Source organism: Vanellus vanellus, assembly GCF_965231255.1.
Source record: "Vanellus vanellus genome assembly, chromosome: 3".
NCBI classification, from domain to species: Eukaryota; Metazoa; Chordata; class Aves; order Charadriiformes; family Charadriidae; genus Vanellus; species Vanellus vanellus.
Genome location: NC_138907.1, coordinates 31,761,484 through 31,785,181, shown reverse-complemented (window position 1 = coordinate 31,785,181; position 23,698 = coordinate 31,761,484). Strand labels below are relative to the sequence as shown.

Genomic DNA, 23,698 nt, shown 5'->3' with positions numbered 1-23,698 from the left:
ATATAATGCAAAATTAAAAGCTAGTGACAAAGTATTTCAAGGAAAGAATATTCTACTTTGTAAAAGCAAAATTAAAGAGTTCTGCTACCCTCATTTCTTTAATGACTATTCAGTTTTGTGACAAATTACCCACTGACACTCTCAAATGCCATTTCATTTTCTAATAAAAACTTTATTTTTCTTAGAATAAGTTTTTTAAAAGCCTGAGATAAATTTAGTTTAGTTTTTACGTCCCTTCAGCAATCATTACATGACCGATTACAAACAAATTTTACTGCTGGGGCAGGTCACATTGATGCAAATAGATTAACATTAAAGCACATGGAAATTTGGAAGAGCAAGAAAATACTTCTTGGACTACCACCAAGGCAATTTCAAAGCACAAACATGAATATAATTTAATCATTTCCTTACAAGCAGGCTTGGCTACAGGGCTCCCAAAGTAATGATAAAAATGAAGTCACAGAGAATGTATTTTAAGAGGACCTTTACTGAGAGGGGGGAGGAGGAAGAACATGGTAGTTGCATATTTTTAACCAGCTTTCCACAGATGGGTCTAAATCAAGCTCTTATGATTCTTCCCTGTCATAACCCACTACGGAGGTCAAAGGTTGAAGCTTTCCCAGAGGTTCACTGTGCATAACAAACACTAAAAGTTCCCCAAATTTAGTTTATATATAACAGCAAAAGTGCTGTGGCCATTTACATCCCATACTGTCCCATTAGTATTGAACAGGGCATAAGCAGGGCAGGCAAAAGCACAAAATCTCTACATTTTCAATTAATTTCTTTACTCGTCCCTGCAAAAGTTAGCGCTTCTTACACCCTTTAAGAACGTGCTGCGAAAGGACGATAGATTTTAAAAGTCCTTTAGTGCAAACACATAGACATTTTGTCATAAATATTGTCTTTTTTTCTAATGTATTAAAATGATTAGTGATCTATTATTAAGCATTACAGAGGGACATGGGGGTGCTCACTTTTTTTTTTTTTTTTTTTTTTTGAGCAGAAGTCCAATGAATAATTTCAGTAATTTGAGACCGTGAGCTCTGCAAGCTGGACTGGAGGAGCCAGTTCAATACCCTACGGCTAACCTGGGGGAATTCTGGGGACATACAGTCGGTGGGAGCTCGGCCACCCTGCCAAAGCTGAAGCCTTTGGCTCTCACGCCAGGCATCTGACCTGTGTGCTATTCCATGTCTATAATTTATCTTAAAACAACAGCAGGGACACTGCTAGGAGAGGGAGGGCTGTTGAATGAGTGTGCTGAACTGTCTAGGAAATTGTCATTCCAACTGCAGTTAGGACTCGTTCTTCTAAAACTGTCTCCAATCAACCAATAAAAACAAACAAACAAACAAACAAACAAACAATTTCTCCTTGAAGTTTTTGAAACACTTCAAAAAACTAAAAGAGCCAATATACCGGTGACTGTTCCAGCAGGAGCTACAGTCATGATCAAAAATGCAAAGAGGAACTATTGCGTTTCATGAGACATTGTCCTCATCAGCAAACTCAATTTCAGGAGATTTTTCTGCCCCAGGCTGTTCATACAGCATTGGGGAAAAACGGAGGGACACGAATGATGCCATTGCACGTACTGCACAGCCAGACCAGGATCAGAGAAGACCCAAAGGACCTGAGGACTCAAGTGTCTGTCTCCAGCCATCCACCCCCCGCAACATTTGCTGTGAGCACACGAGTGCTGCAGAAGCCATCGCCAATCACTTGAAGGTTAAAGTCTTCACAACACAATGTGAATGAGAATTTAGCTTCAGTTGGTTTTGTGAATAGAGTCGGTACCTGTAAACCTATCCTTTTCACACTCAGGCGATCTTTGACATCACCGTGCCCTACACATTTCCAGAACTTGTTTGGCGCACGATGATGCGGCATTGCAATTATGGTTTTGCTTTGTATATAAGTAGTGGTAACCACAAAATATATTTAAGATTATTTGCTGTATATGCAATTCTATCTAGCACATAAACATCCCTCTCCTTACAGAGCCTATTTGCCCACATTAACCACCCTGGCGCCCTCCCCAAGCTTTTTGGAGCATGCACAACCATCTCCTCTCCTCATCACTCCCCTGCCTACACCAGCTCTCTCCTGTCTGTCAGTGCCTCAGTCCTTCTCTTACAACATCTTACAAGTCTCCAGCACAGACTTTACACCTTCCAAGTAACAACAGATGCACAGAAGAGTCTCAGCATCAGCATATGCTAATTGCCTTCAGTTCTTCAGCAAAGTAACCTTACAGGAAGCAAATGCAAATAACTGCCTTCTATGCATAAGGCACGGTCCTGGAGACTTTATTATTAAATCATTAGCCCTCACCTTTCATTTTACCTATGTTTCCAGTAATCAAATGTTGCTTGAAACAGACTATGTTACTATTTCCCCATGCTGCAATTTGTTACCGACTATTTCACTCCATTGATTGGACAGTAACAAAAAAAAAAAAAAAATGAGAACACCGATTTTTAAAGCAACAAGAAACAAGTTCAATAATCATAGCAAAAGTTAACAACAGGGTGCCCATAATCCTTGCAAAAATCTGTTTGTTCATGAGTCTTATTCAATCCTTACAACAAGAATTTCAGAGAGCCTTACATGCCGTTTTCTCTGCCTTCCAAGGCTATAACTCTGCACCCAAGTGATGCTCCAGTTTATCAGGAGATGATGCTAGCCACGGCGAGTATCTTATCTCTGTAATCCCGCAGTGTTAGGCCAAGTCCAGAGTTGTGCTAAGGGTATGTAAAATGTGCTTTGCTGTGGAAAAAAAAAATACATGCCATTTGGAGAAAAGGCGGAATAACTTGTGGAATAATTCTGGTTGCTAGCAGCTAATGTTTATTTTCCTGCAAAACGAGCAAAGCAGAAGCAACAAAACCACTTATTTCATAAGAGCCCTTATTAACCATCAGACTGAAAGTTGATTCATGCACATATTAACGACAGATATACAATGATGAGGATGTCTACTCAAAAAGCTTGTATGACCACTGAAATCAGCAGGAGGAGGTTTTGCTGATGATTTGGACAGAGTGAAAGTAAAGCTGGTTTGCCCCTTCTTCAACCCTTTCTACCCTCTTGGGGTATCCTTGTCTATGGAGGAATACACAGGAATAGCCCTGGTGGGCCAGGTGAGAGGTTGACGTAGCCCAGCATCTTCCTATCACCCCATTTTGATCAGCAGACACCACAGAAAGCAAAGCAATGCTTCCCCAAAACGTTCTCCCAGCCTCCATATGTTTGTCCATAGACCTTCATCTGAGCACTGTCCCCAAGAAGGTCGGTTCGGTGAAACCTCTAGGGGCTACAGATGCTCTTGATGACTGGAAGTCCAGCATATACGCAAGCCTCAGCAAAACCCTTTGAAACTACATGTGATAGGCCAGGCACGACACTCGGAGCTGAAACTGCTCATCAGCTTTCTTTGCAGCTCATGGTCCTGTCCTGCCAGCCCTGCCATGTAGCAGGCAACCTACAGCAGTCTCCTCAGGAGAAATTCATGCTGGTGAACAGGGCTTTGCAGAAGGACAGAGCCCCCTTGACCATTCCCAGCCCCCAGGCAGCACTGGTGCTGCATACACCACCTCCCCCCAAAAGACAATCGCACTGAGCCTGCAGGACTATTAGCACCAGAAAAAGAAAAGCGTACCTCTTTAACCTCTGTTAAAGCTCCCATTGCATTAAGCTTTTCTTTGCCTTTGTTTCAAAAATGTTCCTGTCCTTACTTATTAAAGGAAACAACAATTCTTTTTTTTTTTTTTTTTGGTGGTGGTGGTGGTGTTGAGAGAAACTGAAGTGTGAAAACTGTGTAAGATGTCATTGTTCTTTCTGGGACTTTTGGTGTCGTTTCAAAAGGTGCATTTTCATAATTTTTATTCCACACTCACCCCGCATCATTCCCTAACACTTTGAAAAACACAAACAAAAAGCAATGCACCATAAGCGACGGTGACATTTACTATTCACTTCTGTTTGATCTGGCAGATCTGACAACCAAAGAGCTTTTCAGATCTCTATTTTTTGTAGTATGGCTGAGACTACACTTCCTCACCATAGCATATGCTGGGTTTTAATGTTAGTTTTACAGTTCTTTCATTTCACTTTTTCAAACCACATCCATTTAAGCTTTTTAAGCATACTTAAACATACAAACATACTAATTGTTGTTATTAGACCTACCCTCTAAGAGGCTAAGTACATTACTACTTCAGACAGTGGGAGAAGCTGTTCCAAAACTCCCGAGGTCCTCAGTACTTAGCGAGACTGAATTTTATAGTATACAATAAAATTGTTGTGACACACCTACAGCATTCCCTCATGTGCACAGCTCCCTAATTACAGCATACAAGTCACAATATTGCATGAGACGTGGTGACGTCACAAGTTTGGCTTTCCCTGCTGACAGACTACAGCCTCCGGGCAAGTTTCATTTAAAAAAATTTAAATGATAAGAAGAAAATAAAAATAATCAGCAACTCTTTCTCAACTGCGATACCCATATGAGAGTACCTAAATAAAGTCAGGAGTATATCCCCTTCCCCACTGCACAAAACCTACAGATGTTGCCCACTTTGCCAGCTGCAGAACGGAGTTCACAAAAAACGCTCTAATGCTTTTTGGCACCGTAAGCATAACCCCATTTCTGGTGTTTCCAGTTAGTCTTTACACAGTCTCTTCCTTTGATAAGAAGTTTATTCTTGCTCCCGTACAAGTTCAGCCTGAGAAACACTGAGGAAGATCTTCAGGAAAGGGCAGGCATGTAGGGCTGAAAACACCCAGCGCTGGGCAAGCTGCTCCCTTCTGCTTTTATCTGTGAGCACAGGCATTCTGAAAGTGCGTATCTGCCCCAACATGTCCTTCAAAGGAGAGCAGTATCTCACCGCACCAAAAGCCGAGTGACGGAGGCTGCAATACCCCTGGCAGATATCTATCGCTCCCCTCCTCAGGCGAGACACATGTGGAGGGGCGATCAGCGCCCTTAACATCAGCTCACAAGGCGCTCGAGACGTGGCCGTGTACTCAGCCACACAAGCGACACAGGGTGTTCCCCAGCTTCGAAAGCAGATTACGGCGTACAGCTACACGCTTGTTTACTCGACCGAGATCCATATTTAGACATGTATACAAGTGCACAATCCCGAGCTGTTTACTCAGACAAAACTCCCACTGAACGCAGTGGGTATGTGTCTACCTGTGCAGTTGAGGATTAAACCCTTAAATCTTCTGCAGTGCCCATTTGCACATTTCTGAACAATTAAAGAAATAAGAAAAGCAAAAAAGAAAAGCAGGGAGAACATGCCCATGTGCCTGTAGACCTCTCCAACACTCAGCTACATTTGGACTGAGAGAGCACGTGCGCCTCTCTAACCTTGCCGATACATGTACTAAGGCTCAGCCCATCTTATTTTAAACAAGAATTTCTAAACCTCATTATTCTATATGCTGAGAAAACTTCCTGCTCTGTGACTTTATAAGCCAAAACATTTTTTTTCTGAAATCTTTTAAAACTGCTCAGATGGTTTACACAAGAGGGACAAATACTTTTTAAAAGAAGCAGAATATTGGGTCCTAAAATTTCCAACTGCTTCCATTTAGAGGGGAAATCTCTCTTTATTGACTGTGAACTGCGTTCTCTACCTGGCTAAGCAGTGCTCAGCCCAACACCTTTTGTAATTCTTACACTTCTTCCTTAATCTTAGGGCCAACCCAGCATCAGTCTACTTCTGCTGTGCAATTCATATTTGTATGGCTTATCCAGGACTCCAAAACCATCAGTGAGAAACGAGATTGGTACTGGCACATAAAGTGGCTTCTCCATCAGCGGCAAAAACACACGGAGGTGAACCTGGTTTATTTGGCATCCGTGCCGCTAGAGCTGTATGGTCAAGCCGCACTAGGAACTCTGGCTTTGCATCCATCTGCCAAAAATGCAGTATATTTAAACAAGCGTCCCAGAAGTGTTGGTATTCACAATACTATAAAATGGTCTGCTAGGTGTCAGTAGTATAGCCACTATATTACCTCGACAATTCCCCAAGCATTATATTAGCTAGGCGGTAGTCATTAAAATGTTGATCCCAAGAATACAAGGCAATAAACCACTTTTAAATAACAAGAAAAGCTTCCCCGATAATACACATTAACCGGTAAAAGCGCACTTTCCGTTAAATTAATCAGATGAATAGAGAGCGTTGCAAGAAGTTGTGTAGGCAGCATGAACTTTTCGATGTCAAAGTTACTATGACAACCGGATAACCTGGATTTGTGGAAGAGATGACGGAATGAGATGATTTAAACAAAATCTCACACAACTGTGATGACTAAGCCCATTCTAACGTTTTCCCTTAAAACAATTCTTCTGTTTCTTCACAGCAGATAGCATTTAACTGGAAGATCATACAAGATCTGAGAACCATAACACACAAATCAGTAAAGTCTATTGAGCAAGTTTACAAGCACACCGATGCGACTATTTTGTAATCTTTGCTCTTCAGCTTTTCAAAATCATGCCAGGAACGGGGTTGCCAAAAAACACAAGTAACAGTTTGAAAACTGCATTTAAGAAGGGGGTCCTAGAAAGTGTGGTGTTAAACAACTGCCTTTCTGAAAATGACAAAGCTTTGTAATTACGTGTAGTGTTATATCTGTATATACAAGGCAAACACAGATATTTAAAAAAACGATCAGTATTAATGCAGACCTACATGGCACAAACTGCTATGAAATTCTCTTCCAAAACATACATACAAATAATCCAGGCTAATAAGCAATAAACATTAATAAATACACTTGCTTCAAGAGTAATGCAAAATTAATGCATACTTTAACAGCAGACAACTGCAGAAACAACTTGTGTGGAAGCATTACAAATCCGCAGAATGAAAAGACTATTTTCTTAAATACCTTGACTTGCTATCCTTGTCTTAAAATTAATACTTCGGATACCCGGAACACATTTTCAAGGCAAATGTAAAGACTTTTAACTGAATGACTACTAGCAATAATGAGAATTTCACAGAGCTCTGAAAACGTGCTCATTCATTGATACATCTCCTGCAGTGTTGCCTCCCCCCTCCCCTTAATTAACATCTATATTTGTTACAGAAATTAGAGCAACATATTTCAAAGGTGCAGTCAATCCGAAGTCGTGCCTGGCGCTTGTCTCCTCACGAGGCTGCGGCAGTCAACTTTACTGCCTTCAGACATGTCGGCATCACCGTACGGCCCCCGCCGCCGGCGGTCTCCCCGTGGAAGGGCGCTTCCATCGGCGTCACCGCCGGGACGCCTCCTACCACTGCAATGGCTCAGCCGCACGTTTGCAGGACTGGCCTTTTAAAAAGCCAACCGTATAAACTGGGCAGTGACCAGATCAAGCCGCAGTTATACAAGAAGCAAGGAAATATTATGCAAGACCACAGGAAGTCAGAGGAGACAGCATTCTGGGCAGGCCTGGCAAGGAGTCTGTGTGAACTTCAGCTAACAAGCAAAGCTCGGTCATTGGCGCCAAATTCAGCAGAGAACATTCCCAGTGCTGCAAAGGATAACACTCCCCATGTTTTTGCCAGTGGGCTACGTTCCAGGACGCCATGTACCTGATGAAATGCAGATAAACCCGGGTCTTATTTTTCGCCAAGTCTTCACTTATTTTTAAAATTTGGAGCATATTTTTGTCCAACATTTGTTAGAAGTGGCAAATGGTTTGTTTTCATGGCTTCGCTAAAAGAACGCTTGTTCTAATGCTCCCTGTAATTTCAACTACAATAAGTGACCTACAAAGAAAACGTTTGGCAGAAGCCTCATTTTTTCCACCCATCTTGCCCATCTCTACCTCCAGGCACTCTGCTAATAGGATATGTGAGGGTTATGGATTCTTTTTGCCTTGGCATTTTGGAATGACCACTGCAAGCAGACTTGGCGCAAAAAGATGACACCCGCCTCGCACACAACTATACTATTTTAATCTGCTTCCATGCAGAAAGTAATTAGGGTTGGTTTTTTTTGCATTTTCAAGAACTACCTCATCCAGATCCTACTTGGAGAAGACATCCTTTAAAATGCAGCAAACTTTAATTTCAAAATGGCTGAAAAAATTTGTCTTAATCTGGCAAACGTTCATCATCTAGCAATACATGAGCTCAGAGAAGTTTTATCCTTTGTTCTAGGATTCACCTTTAAAACATCAATGACAAAAGGTTGGAGGTGGGAATCCATTTTGAAGTTCACACACACATACACGCTGCCAAACAAGAAGCGCAGCATGCGAAGTCTTACACAACACAAAACAATTACCAATTGTGATGAGTGTAGACAAAGCATTCTCAAGAGAATCTATTTTATGTTTGTAATCGCCCTCAAAAAACACACAATAGCACTCTCCTTCCAGCAAATACATAATACAAACAAAAACCAAACAGTAGGACCGCCTTGACTGGGGGATGTGATTCTGAGAAGTATGATAGATCTCCAGTAGATACTGATTGCCAAGGCCAACGAACCAATTTTAAAAGTTTTCATCATTACCATCGCTTACGGGAACGACAAACATACATGACTCTTAACAAGAGATTCCCGTCTTCCCCATGGTTTGCACATGAGAAGGTTCCCCCAACCTACCGCTTTTGCAAAAATAATTAAACGAGCATGGCAGCACCACAGGAAAGTGAAAACGTTAGTGGTGACAATGCCTTCATTGTTAATGCTGGTATAACAATGCCCAAAATTAATCATGAACCTGACAACCAACACCAAACGCACACACAGTTGGACCGCTCCAACCAAAACAGACCTTTCTACAGCCGGATCCAGAGTTATAGCTGTTCAGAAGTGCAGTTGTTTCTCCAGTTGAAGACAGCAATTCCTGTCCAGCAGAAAGAAGTCCAGCTGCCCTTTGTGGGGCCTGAGTCAAGCATACACCGGTGGTTTTAATGGGGCCAGTCTAAAACATCTAGCAAGTGTTGGTATTAATCATAGTTGCACAGCAGTTTCCTCACTGAAACACCAGTAAGGTCTCAGCACACCGAAACACTCGGAAAAGCCCAGAATAAGGAAAAACATTTTATCTGTATCCATTTAAACCAAATACCAAGGCAAATATCTCCTGGTTACAAAGTCTCCAGTCTTTACAGGGGAATGCTCTTGTGCTGCAGCCTTTCCCTGAAGCAATCACAGTGCTGTTTCTGAACACCTATTCCCAGGAATTTAATATCCTTGAGATCTTTACAGCTCTGTCAGGAACAGAGACAAAGACACACTGTAACAGTGTAAACCTTGACTCTTTAAGAAAACAAGCTAAAAGAGGATAGTTCTTCTAATCACAGCCTCATCTTCTATTAAAATTTCTTTTGATGACTGCATTTCCCAGTAGTTTAAAGGCAACACTCACCCAGCCAAAATCCTTCTCTGAACTTCCCGTAGGCACTTCATAGTCAGATACAATAAACTCCAATACACCTACCACCACAAGCAATAAAGCATTCGCTTTCTTGGGGCAGGGGGAGAGGGGGGAGATATTCTGACTCTTAATAGCTAGTAATTCTCTAGGTTGAGGCCTTCTGTATTATTTTCCTTCAGTATAGTAATTTCATATTCAACAGCTTTACTGTGTGTCCTACAACAACGCCTGGTACGTGAGCAAACTAAATACTTTCAAAACAGAATGTACTGAAATAGATTTGCCCACCAAATATTTCCTTCTTACAACTTTGTAAATCAGAACTGACTTCCTACACAAATACCAGTGTAAGAACAGATGCTTGCTCTGCTTTCCTCATATCTTACTGAGTGTTTGACCATTTCATTTGCTTAATCCACCAGCTAACAGAAGTAGAACCCAAGTGGAATGATCGTAACATTCCCTTTTTCAGTGGAATAAAGGTTCACAATACACACAGTTTATATCATAGTTTCCTCAAAGTTATTTTCGCAAAGCGGTACCCAGAGGTCTTAGGCAGGAACTGAACCCCATTTTGATTAAAGTTCTAGACGTGTTATCAGACTTCAAAGACTTTGGAGCTGGAGTTATTTTGGTACAAAAGCCAGAGCAGTCGAGTCTGTTAAATAAGGTACAAATAGAAACTAAGAAACCTGACCAACAGGAGCACACAGCTCAATGTACAAATGACTCGGTAGGCTCATTCCATGGCTGTAACCTACTGAAAATGCAATGCAACATGAAATCGTTTCATGCTTGCACTGTATTCATCACATCCCTCTGAAGGAATGCTCTACAATGGCTTCATGTTGACATGGTTTGTTCTTATAGCTTTTAACAGGTCAGGCTGCAGACACCCTTCCCCTCCCTTTCAGCTCTGTGTTTAGGTGGACCTCTGCTCCAGATTAGCCATCGCTACACCTGAAATCCTTACTGTAATCTGCAATGCAGACTTTGCTCCCTGCTCATTTTATTTCCCAGGCTGGAAGATCACCAAAGAGACACTTCTTTTATAATATGTATCATTTGCTGTCATCCTCCCTCTTTAAAATAAAAAAAAAAAAAAAAGAAAGTAAGAACACTGGTCACTGCAGTTTGTTGCCTCGTGCTTGCCTTTAGAGAAGCTGGAATGTGTTAGTCCGTGTTTATGGTAGAGTTTAGGTTTGGGGAGTGGGGAGTGTTGTGCTAAGATTTGGCAGGCAAAGGGAAAGGAGCGATGCTATACAGATACCACAGCTTCTTGTATTATCTTCTTCAGGGCCTGCATATACAGTATGCAAAGCTGTCAATAAAAGCCTATATAAAATGTTGTGCTTTTCTCAATGTCTTTTCTTTACATTGAAGAATCTGCCTCTTCAGTTCTGCCCTCCCACCCGCATGCAGGAGAAGCCGTAACGAGAATGAAGATCACAGGTTTCAGTCTACGCAAAGGAGCCTGTGTACACTAAACGCTCTAAACCCAGGTCAGATTAATCCTGTAATTCAGCACTGCTTTCCTTTCTTACAGCTCTCAGTTTAAAGAAATTGGGAGCAAATAAATGATTGCCAGCTGAAACCCTGCTGAACTGCTTATCTGCAGAAAAGACTGGTTTTCCTGTGATGGTCAAACCCTCCTTTTTGTTCTTGCTGCCCCACGGGTTGCTTACCTGCCTGCTTCACGATCAAATCTGAAAGAATAAGGGGGTTCAGCATCTCCCAGACACTTTCAGGGCGTTGCAATCCCCTGCCACCACCACCCCAACCCATCAACTGTTCAGGGCGTCTACATTGCGCATGGATCTTATACGACAGGAGGGCCAAATTCAAAGGTGAAGCAAATGAAGGCGTAGGTCACCTGTCAGCACGTGGGTGTAACCTACATATTGAGAGATAATATGGAGTGGTGCAGTAAAGAAAGCAATTAAGCAGGCAACACAAGAAGAGCAAGAGATAACCGAACTCCTTCCATCGACAACCCCCCGTTAAAACATTTTCAAGTTAGTTTTATCACACAAGACTCTTGCCAAAATCGCTACAGCATTGTGTTAGGCATAGAAATAGAAAGTTCCTACTTTAAAAAGTTTACAGTCTAAATAAATAAGACACACAAAGGGTGGAAGGAAGGATATACTACCATCCCAGTTTTCCAGACTGGGGAGCGAGGATAATTACGGAGATCAGTCACCCCGTTCCAGGCTACGTTACCAACCCAATGCTCCCAAGTCCCCAGCAGGACAAAGAGCCGGGGCCGGGCGAGCAGGGCCTTCGGGGAGGGTGTGGAGGAGACAGGAGAAGCAGCTGCAGAGGCCAGAACCGCTTGCTGAGGCTGCTGTTCAGCGGCCAGATCAGCAACCAGACGTGGCTTTCACAGCCAGCTCTACCGAGAGCGGCGAACAAGCTCAAGAGGCAGAATCCAAGAAATGGATTTATTCAGCTTGGCTGCACTTTGGCGCAGGTCCCCATGCCAAAGAGGCTTTGTTCGGGCCAGCCTCACGGTTAACAAACAAAAGTAGGGTTGGGGGGTTTGTTTTTCTTAAACGAGAAATAATGGGTGTTTCGAAACACCAGCATTAAGTTTCCCTCAAGATATCTGCACTTGCTTCTATTTCATTTTCAAGCCAGCACATGCCTAAGCAAACGTGATAGTCCCCTTTTGTGAATCACTGGGAACAGAAATATGGTTTTGCTGTTATGTAAAAGCCAGTAGCAGCGTTAAGACAACTTGAGCACAGAAAGGATGTTCTTATAAAAATGTCCCTCTGATTAGTAATGGCAATAAACACATCCTTCAAATGACTTTCAGGGAAAAATCAAAGAACTGAAGTTATTAACAGTAACAGATAATTTTACAGCTGCAATGCATAAACAGCCCACCCGTAGCTGAACCAAGCTACATTCCATCAGTCAAACAAGAAATCTTCCTCCAAATCACGCATGTAGAAGTGCTGTGTTAAGCAATAAAGGGGGTAAACTCCCCCAGATGTCTACTTTTTCTTAAAAACGTGAGTAATGCTATGTTGTTAAGACCAGACATCATCATCTTGGCTGGTTTCCTCCTCTGCAAGTGAAGGTCACCCGTCTCACATGCAGAAGTTGACAAATTCCAGCTCTCTTCGTTCCCTGATGTACATAAGTCAGCTTAAACGATGATGGGAAATGGGTCGCCCGGGTCAATATGACGGGAAATGGGTCACCTAGGTCAATATGGGAATACACTGGAAGAAGTACACCAAGAACTACACTCGTCATGGCTTTCCTTTACGACAGATGTTCCCTTTAAGGTGGGATATGAAAACCCAGGGACAGCTAGAACCAGTGTTAAGCAAAGCCTCACTGCTCCTCCAAAGAAAGCTCTTCCCTCCTGATGCGAGCAACACGCGGCGGCCCTTCCCAAAGGCTCACTCCTTCCCAAGGGCTCTCCCTTCTGAAAATTGGGCAAACGCAGCCCTTCACAGAAGGGCTTTTTGTAGGCAAAAGTTCTACAGGAAAACTACCAGAAGTGTTTCCACCAATCTTCCAATCTTCTTTCACAAGTTATGAAACACACTGGAGGCAACCGACTCCTTAGTTAAAATCCTGGAGCGGAGTATAGCTATAATTGGTCACTGGGTTTGTATTCCAGAGAAATAGTGGCTAAAGAGTCATGGCATGATAAAGCCACTTAACGTTGAATTTCTTCTCGTGCATGTGTGTATGATGCTGCCGTTCCATGGATCATTCAAAAAACGTTTTTTTTTCTAGCAAGTTTCCTATCAGCTTTAAGTCAATACTCTCCATAATTACCTATGAGTAATACTGTCATTGCCATCAGCTGATGGGTATTTTATATGCCATTATGACAAAATAACAATCTAACCAGGCAAAACAATGCATAAAATCTCAGAAGATATTCCGGTATTTGCAACAGGTTTTAGATACAAATTGCATGACAGCTAAAAGTTTGGCACATTCCTAGCAACGTTCCCCATTTACAAATGTAGAAATACAGAGGGGGGTGGGGTTTCTTTTTAGTGTTTGTTAACGTCACAAAGATCTTTGAAGTATTGTGACAACAAGTACCCAGTAACACCAAGAATTTACTGGCAGGGAGGGCGATACAATTGTGAATGAATGGACAGGGCTTGAAGACCAACACCAGCCCCGAGAATGTTCCAAACACAATGACTGAATAGGGTTGCTTTGTAGTTTATCATACAAATGCAAGTGCGAACGACAACTGTGATACCAAGAGTTTAAGTACCTTTTTATGGCAGTAAAGACCTTAGATATGCTAATGGCTGAAACAAAATACAATGAATTTTCTTTAAAGCCTAATTCCACTACCTTTATAAAAACTGCCTAATAATCATCCCACTTCATACTTCCTTCAGCTTATTACTCAAGCAAATATTTATCTTACAAGCACATGAGTATATTTTAAAGGAAAAATACTATAACTTTTGAACACTACTAGACGACTTACAACAAAATTTTCAGCTCTTAATGGATTTTTTCCAGTGCTAAGATTTTAAAATTCATAAGGCCTCTGGCACTATAAATTACCAACAGCTTTCCCTTTTAAGAAAAGAAGAGCGATACGACACAATTTTAGATTTCATGCAACTTATTCAGGCCATTGTATTGGCTTCTTAAACTGAAGTCATTTAGCAAATCACATTCTGTGTGTTAAATAATACATACTAAAGCACTCGGGAGCTGACTACCTAAAGAAAATGCATGTACTAGACCACAGGTGGATATCATCTGGGATCACCACACTTCAAGATATTATTATGCCTGTTACTTAAAGCAAAAGCTCTCCTGGGAAAGGCAAACATTTCTATCTCTCACTATACGTAGGCAGGTTTTCAAGAACGTGAGTCTGAAATTATCAGTGCTTTGAAAAAGAACGAGTTAGAAATTCTGCAACGTGCCGTTTTCATCTCTCCCACATTTTGACTTTCTTGTTTGTCATATCAGGAGCCCGTAATGTGGGCCAGGGGGCGGGAGGGCCTTTATTGCTGTGTTTTCAATTATACTACTGTCTTTAAAAAGCTGTTCACAGAACCAAAACTAGAGAAGACCTTTGTCATCGCCGAGTCACACTTCCTGCCTAACCCAATCCAAAGGCGACTAAATATTTTCATCAGACCTGGCAACTTGTTTAAGCAATTGCAGTTTTTGAAAGACAGGGACTGTTTTGAGGTCAAGGCCACAAGTGATGAGGGCTTCATGAGTACCGTAAAAGGAATACCTAATATTTTGGTTTAGCAGATAAACTTAGAGAGAGTCTTCCTGAAAGGAAAGACAGGAACTTGATTCAGGTCAAGCCACCAAAGCAGATTCATGTATGTGTCTTGTGACTTTCAGGAAAACAAAGATGATCTGAAAAAAAAAAAAGCCCAATTAAGTCACACACCAGGAAAAGAAAGAAAAAAAAATATCTTTAAATTAAAAATAGGCTAAAGATTACTTAAGTCTCATTCAAAAGAAATTTAAAACATCCAGTTTTAGATTAACAATGTAGTGCAACAGAGGAATTCAGAAAGCTTATTAAAATGAAGCCAAATTTAAAATGTTCCAGCACTCTCCAAATGTTTTCACAATTTCTCAATCCCATCCCAGTGTTTTAGCCTAACACTAGCTCTTGTTTCCCCTGTGCACTAGAAAATTATTTTCCAAGAAAATATTTATTTTTACAGAAAATATTCTCTCCACCAACTGCATCCACAGCTCTTCCAATGCTCAGTAACCAATTGTTAAAAACTTGCACCTTATATCTTACCTTCATTTGCCTAGCTCTAACCAAATGTATTTTGATATATTAGATAATGAGTAACAAATATTTACAATAGATTAAGTTCACGTTTCAGTAGTTCCAAATAGTTTCTAAATGATCCTGGTAATCTTATTACACATATACCTTCAGACAGACTGCTTGCTATCAAGTGCCATGAGTTACACCCACATGATTCATCCATTAGGAGAGTTGCTCAGTTTAAAAAAAAAACAAACCAACAAAACATACAACCCTCCCCATATCCCTACAAATTTTAGCCTCTCCTCAGATAACACGATTTCCTGAAACAAAAAGATTGCTCACACTCTTCTAGCTCCAAAATGTTATTTGTAAAAGTAGGTGAATGTATGCAGTAGTTCATACCCAAATATAAAGGGATGCTGCAGCGCTCCAGCTTTGCGTTCTGCCGGGGCTGCAGAGAAGGAGCTGAAAACAAGAGGGAATGAATGATTTTTTTTTTTTAGAAAATTGAGGCAGGTGATGGAGTGTGCTGTAGGACTCGGCACTCATGGCTTTTCGGTAGAAAAAACCCAACCACTAGAGCATGGGACCCAAGGCCGGGCATGCATCACCCCACATCCCCCACCGCTATGGCTCTGGCTTCCAGGGACAGCCTCCAGGCCAAAAGAAACGAGTCAGCCAAGATGTTAAACTGGTCCTGGGCATGGCAGGGTGGAAGGTGAGAAACAGTGTCCCACTGGATATATTGGTCATCAGTGCAACCCTCCCCACAGCAGGAACAAGCTAACGGCCATGCCAGAGGGAGCACGTCCAGTGGAAAGTCTTGTTTTCAGTTCAACAAAACTTAAGGTAGGTTTGACACCAGCCCAGATCAGTAAGAAATAGCACCATTTGCCCACCACCTATTTCATAACTATCCTTCTTTTTACAGGCCTGAAGGACTGAAGCAGACACTCATGGGGGAATCGTCGTTCTGTTAACCTCACCTTTATCTTGGTACACTGTAAAATGAGCACTGTGTTTATAGGGCAGATGGTGACCTAATTGCCACTACACCTAGTTGGGAAAAAAAATAGCTGAGGAGACTTATTAGTTGTTGTTAGTTATCTTAAGATCGTGGTGGGGCAATAACTCTTAAGCTTACTGATGATACAGGGAAAAAACCAACCAACGAAATCCCAGCAATGGCCACAGCCCAGTTGTTCTTTCCATCGCAATCCCGCTTTACAGCCTGGCTGCATTCTGGCCTGGGGTTTTCATTCACGTAGGTCACAGCTGGGATTTAGGGACAGGCCTCAAGAAGTGGGGGCCTCAAGAAACAGGGAAAAGGCACGAGCCAGACACATTTTCAGACATGCGTTTACTGCTCCTGTAGCTTCTTAGAAACACCAATAAGTTGTTGAGATCTATTTGGAAAACAGTCAGTTTGGTTCTACAGATACTCCACAAATATTTGAGATTAAAACATACGCTACTGAAAGTCTCTTTGCTTGAAAGCAGATAGCTATATAAATACATACAGAGCAGAATGAAGAAGCATTTGTAACTCGGGGGATGGTTGAACATATTTGCATTAGGAAAGAAAAATGCTGAGAGGCTGTATTATCCTGGTTTTGCCCCACTTCAGAGCATCAATGAAATAAGAAAAATGGGTTTTTTTCTTCCAGATGTACAAAACTTGTTCATAAAGCTGCAATAAGCCAGTACTAATCACGCACCCACAGGCTAACATAAAGCATTTATAAAGTTTCTGAATTTTTCAGACAATCTTTTTGGAGGCAACACCCTAAACATTCCCGTCATCAAAGAAAACTGCTGATTCCACATATTCATGCACAGAGGAAGGGTCAAGACCAGGACACTTCTTTAACTGAAGATCAGACATAAAAATCCAACTAAAGCAACTTTGCTTCTTGCAGTCTCGCAAAACATTTGATGAGTTTCTGTAGAATGGAATATTGAATATTTGCTGTGTCATGTAATGCAATGGACAGAGAAGCATAATGGATATGTTAGCCTACTCCAAACTGTTTTGTAGTAACAGTCAAGTAAATTAAATTACAAGCCTAACTGTTTTAAGACCTAAATATGTACATTAACCAGAATTTATTATGGTAGATTTTGTTTCAGCTAAATTTTCTAGACCTAAATAAAGTCACAGAGGAAAGAACCAAAATCATAATTAGATTTGAGCTCAAGAAGTAGAAAGCAGAATGAAATGAGAGTTACTTTGGAACATTAGTTATTTATCAGCCAGTTGGCCTACTGTACTTCATTAACGTGCTTTCCAAATGCACAGTAAAACAGCTTCCCATTTTACATACTTCAGAAAGAGTATCCATGAAAAGTAGTATTGTAAATTCAAGAAAGCTGTTATTTTTTCTTATATAAGCAGTCAAGATTTTAGCCTCAGCAGATAACTACTTTATTATATTGCCTTTTAAGCAAATGGAGCACAAGACTGATAAATAAGAAAAAAAAATTGCCAGCTGCATAATAACCATACTTGGACTTTTGCCTAGTTTAAGAGAAGGGTTCTGTCAACCTTATGCCAGCTACTAGGAATTAAATTATTTACAACTGCTAAGATATACATGATACCATGAATATTGGAGTAATTAACAGAATAGCATTTCACAAATAGCTTTAGAGGAATAAAAACATTCCATATATCCAAATTATTTTTAAATATGACCTGCCTTTGTATTGCTCATTTCCTTACTCTAATGCTGATCCTAATTCTCAGTTTTAAAGAGGTTATCCATTTGAAAATAATAGCGAAAAGTTCAATACTTGCAGAGTTCTGCCCCCACTACACCTAACAGCAGCTCCTACTTGGAACCTGAAAACAAAAATACTTAACGTTTATGAAACCCTCATAATCAAATACATTATAGAAGGACAGAGAGATCCATTTTTAGGACTCATGATGGGTCTCCTAAATTAGCAGCATAATCCCCAAACTCCTCTTAGCAGACTGCCTCCAATATGCAAGATGTCCCAAATGACCCACACAGGATAAACATGAGAGAAGACGACCAGCATCAGAAGATTAAGTGAAAAGGACATGACAAAGAAAGGTGCTACATGCTGTATGTAGTAAGATTTTTAACTTGCTCTTGCACTAAGTGCTAAACGCGAGCAGAGCCAGCCCTTGCGGCACCCCTGCAAAGCACAAATCCTCAGAAGCCCAGAGGAGGGTGGTAGACACCGGGAAGCCCTCGTGTTGCACACCGCTCCCCCAGCAGAAGCCATTCAGCCTGCACTAAGTTCAAACCTTTCGGCTCTATAGAGGTGAAGCCACACAGTTGGGCAGCACAAGTCAAGCTTTTTCCAAGCAGGCCAGGAAGCCAAGTCAGAGCTCAGCCCGACCTCCGCTACGTGCCTTTGCAGGCAAAGGGAGACACGGTGGCAGGCGTGCAGCCTGTCGTTCCTCATTCACGTGCCCTTGGGCCACCCTCTGGTAGAAGAGCCCTTTCCACTTCTGTGGGAATACAGCAAGGGTGGTGAATGCAGAAACCAAGAAGGGGTGAAATCAAAGTATGATGAGCATGACTGGCCAGAGTCATTCTAGAAGACCTGCAAGCTATGAAGCTCTTGCGTTTCTAGTGCTGAAACCTAAGTCCAAATTTCTGAATGTTAATATACAGTACACGTGCTAAGCAGGCAACCTTAACAGATTGTTCGTCATGAATTCAGGAGATTACATTTCCTTTTGATAACTCAGAATAAGAAAAACTGTAAGGGCAGATGTTAAGACAGAAGCAAATGGGAACAAATGAAATACGCGGGCTATGCATGGGGAGATGCTGAGCAATAACAAAACTTGAACCATCTTTTTGTGAGTCTGTGAAGGAAAGCGTTCAAAGCTCCATCAGCTGAAGTACATAAAATGAGGTTTACGTAAATATAAGGAACAACCTATGTTGGCAAGTGGATGTGCAAACCATCTTGTTCAGCACCATCACAGAATAACAGGCCAGAGATAATATACCTGACAATAGTGACATACCTTAAAACACAAACCATACTGGGCAGACCAAAACTGAGACTGTACATTTCCTGAAATCTGCAGTTTAACACCTTGGCACATCCAAACACTCACATTTCCTGGCATCCGAAATTCATGCATTAGGAGCGAGCAACTACCTGAGCTCTGGAGAGCAGTGCCGTCAGGACCGTTTCCTCATCCGGAGGAGGAGCGGCCAAGAGTGACCTCAGCTTGGCAGAATCACTCTTCTGAAGTAAAGGTCAGTGGAAATTGAGGCACAAACTGTCTCATTAGAGGGGCTCAACATCTAATAAAGCCCAAAGTGAAAGGGTAATTGAAAGCAGTCAGTTACCTAGTCAGTAACTGGGAGGAATCCGGTTTGTTTACTATCTGGACCAGAAGAAGTTAAACAGATTTATATAACATTGCATCTTTAGGATCAAAAAACAGTACTGTATAATTATACGGGAACCACTAGAACAGAATCTCCCCGAGCTGCAAAATTGCTTTATTTTTCATACTACTGGAAAACAAACACAAAAATCCCCAAACAACACAATTGAAAAGGTGAAGCCAAATGATGCATCCTACTCAGCGGCACCTGACTTATCCTCAGCCTCGTTTCAAACTTTTCTCATATGCTGTTGTCCATCCAGAACAGTCCATTTAACACACCATCCATTCCTAACAAAATATCTATGTCCCTCAAATAATTCAAACCCACACGATGACTAAATAAAAACCACACCAAGATACTCCACAAGACTGCCCTAATTAAATTGGGACCTCTGTACTAATTGTAATTGTATTGCACAATGACCACATTTTTTTTTCCTTAGCTTTCACTATTTTGCTAAAATGTATTTTACCCTTTTACTCCTCCTTCTCCCAGTTTCTAATTACTGTCATTCTAAGAAACACCAGACTTTGTATTTAAGATAGATAATGATATTTTTTAATTAAGTTAAAATAATAATTATATTAATCTCAGCTCAACATCTTGGACTAACTTGAAATGTGGGAAATCAGCCTGTTGAAAGTGTTATAACATTTGTCCCGAAGAAAGCAACTGCTCTTTTCTATTGACAGACAGAGCTTCACATAAGAACCTGAGGATGCTCTTCACCTTAAATGGACCATTAAAAGAATCAAAGATTATCTTCCATAGAGCATCTGTTTGACAGTAAGAGAACTGCTCCTCTAAACATATGTTCCAGAGCTGCCTGCAAATCCAGTAAACCTGATTACCCCCACCACCTTTTCTCCCTGAAATTGATTTATAAATGCTATTAGCGAGTCAGGTTAGAGTTCCTAGCTATATGTCTGCACAGAGATCAAGCAAATAATACAAAAACTGTTGAACTCAAGGCAATAAACCTATTCTATAACAGCAGTGGAAAATTAAAAAAAAAATAAAATCTTGCTTGAATAGGCTTCATAGGGTACGTCCCCAGTACATATGTATGTACATACCCGCGCAGACAGGGAGGCACAAGCATGCTATCTTTAATCCCTCATCCGATACTCTCCCCGCTCTTCCACAAACATTAATTTACACAACAATCCCATGAGCCAGATAACAATTAGCTTAGTTCTGAGCGATACAGAAAATTTTCACTAAAATGTCACAAGATTTACATAAAAACAGTGACAGTCAGTATTAGCATTCAAACTTTAGTCCTGTGAAGGTTCTGTGTTGTTTCTGAAGCGTATTTCCACCAAGCCCTTCAGCGTGCTGTCCTGCAAGATTAAGACAGCACTCAATCCCTCACTGTGTTTGGAAATAAGAGGTGAAAATTGAAAAGATAGTGAGTGCCTCATTAAAAAGAGGTGATACAATGAATGCAGTGTATTATCAATATGTACACTATTTCATTCTTCTCATTCCTATAAACTGCTATAACAGTTTTATAACTACACTGGATCGTCCTATAATTTTTTAGTCTCTCGTTCAATACGAGAGGACACAAAGCATACCCTGCACAGAAAATCGATACCTAGAACAAAATACATTTGAGGTAATTGTTTAACCACAATACATCAGCGTTTGATAAACTGAGGCTAGCTACTTGGCAAATGCATGGTTTATACTACAGTACTTCCCCTATTACATCGTCACAGGGTGACTCAATAAAAAAGGAGCTATTATACAAACCAAAAAACAGTGTTTAAAGTTTAGTGCATCATCAACTGGAAAGTACACATGACAAGTAACATGATAAAATTCTTAGTGTCTAAATCACATCGTTTATGAACACAATTTATAGCCACAACAGAACAGCAACCTGAGCCAATAATAGACTCAGCCTTGTGACTGCCTGCTGTATAAAACAGGCTGAATAAATACCCTGTTATGAGACTTTGTGGACCTTTATACGCTTGCTTAGCCGTCACCACGTCAGTGCCCTCACTCATCCACAGAAATTGTTTATAGGCTTGGAGACACGACTAATACTTCTCTCGGTCTCCACCTGTAACGTCTGTGTTGGGGACTGTGAGTTTTATTCTGACATTCGATCTCAAGACCCAACAGGAAAACGCACTTTGATGCAACGACAAAAAAAAAAAAAAAAAACACCCAAAAAAAACCCAACACCCCCTACTAAATAGCTTTTATTCCCTTTGGAAGGCTCATGACGGAGGATATGGAAGTGTCTGGCTTTGCACCCTTTGAGCGCGGGGCCCCCGAGCTCCCGACCCTCCAGGAAAACGCGCTGACACTTGAGGAACTTCGCGAACGGCGGGAGATGCGCGTCCCCGCGGAAGGCGGCCGGCGTCCTCGGGCTGCCTTAGTTTCAGACAATTAGCGCGTACAGAGCCGGCCGATTACATCCAGGCCACTTTAATGACGAAACGTGTTTTGCTAGTGGCTGCCACCTTTAAAACCCCCGTCCTCAACCGAAAAAATAATTTCCCGGTAACTAGGTCCTGACTGACAGCCAGCGGACAAACCCCGCCGCAACCCCGTGTAACACTGATCCCCCCGGAGGGACACCACCACCCCCCCCCCCCGCCCAGGTGCACCTGCCCGCCCGCACCTCCGCCGGGCACGGCCGGGGCCGGGCCTTCGCTCCGGACGGCGGCGGCCGCTCGGGACGTGTCGGCCGGGGCAGGGACCGCTTCCCGCCGCGGCGGCGGCTCCCAGGGCGCTGCTCGGCGCGGTGCCGCCCGGCGGGGGCAGCTCCCCGGGCAGGCGCTGCCCGGCTGAGCTCGGCGGCGGCCGGGACGGGCGGGACGCGGGTCTTCCCCCGGCGGAGGAGCGCGGGCTGCCCCGGAGGAGCCCGGCGCTGCTCCCCGGCCCCTCTTCTCCCCGCCAGCCCCAGCCTGGGCTGAGCTGGGCGGACTAACTCCCGCCGCAGCCGTTGCGGGTCGGGAGCCCCCCGGCAAAGGAGCCGCGGCGGTGGGAGGCGAGGCCGCGCCGTCCCGCCGGCAGCGCCGCCCTCTGCCCCCGCCGGCGGGGAGTCCCGCCGCGGCCCCACGCGGGGCGGCGGGGGAAAAGGGGGATCCGGAGGAGGACGAAGCGGCCCGAGCAGCCCGCGGCCCCCTCACCTTTTCTTCTCCTTGTCAGCTGTCATCGCGGCGGCTGCCGGCTCCTGCGCCGCCTCTCGGGCCGGGGCGGGCTCAGCACCTGCCCGCGGGGGGCTCCGCGGGCGGCGGGCGGGCGGGGAGTTCGGTGTCCGGTTCGGCCGGGTCACCCCCGAGGCGGGCGTACAGTCTCAGGACACTGCCGAGGATTGTACGGCCCGCCCGGGGGAGGCGGCGGCGGCGGCTGCTGCTGCTGCGGGGCAGGAGCGGCGCGGCGGCGGCGGGCTGTGCGGCTCGGCGCCGCCCGCAGAAAGTTCTCACTTTAAACCTTGGGCCGCCGCCGGCCGCGGGGGCAGGGCCGGCCCCTCCGCCCCGGACCCGGCACGGCCCGGCCCGGCCCCGCCGCCGCCGCCGCGCCCGCCAATGGGGGGCCGGCGGGCAGCCGCCGCCGCGCCCCGGCCTCCCCGCCCCCCCCCATCCCCCCCCTCCAGCACCGGCACCGGCCTGCCCGGCGGCGCCGCGGGGGGTCAGCGGGGCCGCCCCCGCCCCACCGGCACCGCTCCGGCCGCGGCGGGGGCGCCCACCCGCGGGCACCGGGGCGCCTCCCCCTCCTCCCGCCCCGCCGCGCTTTTACCTTATTTTATTATTATTATTATTATTATTTTTTAGTTGTTTAACCTATTTTATTTCTTTTTCCCTCCCTGTATCTGCTACGGCGCCTCGGTGGTGGGGTCCGAGGGGCTCCGCGGCACCTGCCCGACGGCAGCCGAGCACCGGGAGTGGCTGCTCGGGCACCGGCGGGACTCCGGGCAGCGCCTCCGGCATCCGTTCCCACTTCGGAAAGGGGGGGTTGGGGTGGGGTGGGGGTGGCCCTGCTTTCGGCCAACGCAGCGCAGCGTTGTTTAAAAAAATAAATTAAAAATTAGGGGCGCGACTGGCACTGACAGTGACGGCCGTGCTACCTTTGCGACGACGCGCTGAAGGCATTCCCCAGGTGCGGGATACCCCTGCCCCA

General features: G+C 43.7%; 1 protein-coding gene across 2 annotated transcripts in view; it reads right to left on the bottom strand.

Annotated features, from left to right (window-relative positions):
* EPAS1 (endothelial PAS domain protein 1) overlaps positions 1-22,977 on the bottom strand; it is an 82,677-nt gene extending 59,700 nt beyond the window's left edge. For both annotated transcript variants that reach the window (XM_082480201.1, XM_082480202.1), the window contains exon 1: positions 22,708-22,977. In XM_082480201.1, the coding sequence (XP_082336327.1) occupies positions 22,708-22,733 (26 nt within the window). In that variant the 5' untranslated portion in view covers positions 22,734-22,977. The remainder of the gene's footprint in view (positions 1-22,707) is intronic.
* Between the last annotated feature and the right edge of the window lie 721 nt (positions 22,978-23,698).